Consider the following 673-nt stretch of genomic DNA (forward strand, 5'->3'; position numbering starts at 1 on the left):
CCAGCAGCCCCCTCCCTGCAGCATGGAGGCTGGGGGCTGGGCGGCCCCCATTGCGGATGCTGTAGCCAGGACCATTGCCATAGAGGATGCTGGTGTAGGCTTGCTTGTCCTTGGCTTTCTTGGGGGCCAGTCCTGGCACAGGGAAAGACACTGTCACCCCCTGTCCCAGCCAGGTATCTCTCCCCAGCTCCCCACCTCATCTGGCTCAGCCCCTGGTGGGAGTAAAAGAGGGAGATAGGAGCAGGGATGTTCACCGCCCCTCCCTGAGACCCACCAAAGATAGAGGTGCCACGCAGTGTGTTGCCCCCAAAGGTGAAGACATGGGAGTGATCAGCTGTCACCACAGTCAAAGTGTCAGAGGGGGAGGTGAGCTCGCCTGCCCGTGCCACCGCCCGGTCCAGCATGACAGCTTCCATCAGTGCCTGCTTGGCCCGGCCACTATGATGGCCGTGGTCAATCCTGCCACCTGCACAGGGAACATGGCCATGACCCTCTTCCTGGTCCCCTGGGATGCCCACCCACTCCAAAGACCCGCATCCCATCCCAGCTGCAGCCATGCTGCCCAGCTGGGGCTACTCATCTTCCACAAAGAGGAAGAAGCCTTTGGGGTTCCTGCGCAGGATGCGAATGGCCTTCTCTGTCATGTCCACAATGGAGGGGTCCGTGGAGGGGT

At 61.5% G+C, this 673-nt stretch overlaps 1 protein-coding gene across 1 annotated transcript in view; it reads right to left on the reverse strand.

The window, feature by feature from the left end:
* LOC104407202 (intestinal-type alkaline phosphatase-like) overlaps positions 1-673 on the reverse strand; it is a 3,230-nt gene that overhangs the window by 545 nt on the left and 2,012 nt on the right. The window contains 4 exon segments of the mRNA XM_010016415.1: positions 20-132; positions 275-468; positions 583-668; positions 670-673. The exon segment at positions 670-673 is cut by the window's right edge and continues 52 nt beyond it. Of these exon segments, the coding sequence (XP_010014717.1) occupies positions 20-132; positions 275-468; positions 583-668; positions 670-673 (397 nt within the window).

This window comes from Nestor notabilis, unplaced genomic scaffold (assembly GCF_000696875.1).
Source record: "Nestor notabilis isolate BGI_N333 unplaced genomic scaffold, ASM69687v1 scaffold13246, whole genome shotgun sequence".
Taxonomy (NCBI): Eukaryota; Metazoa; Chordata; class Aves; order Psittaciformes; family Psittacidae; genus Nestor; species Nestor notabilis.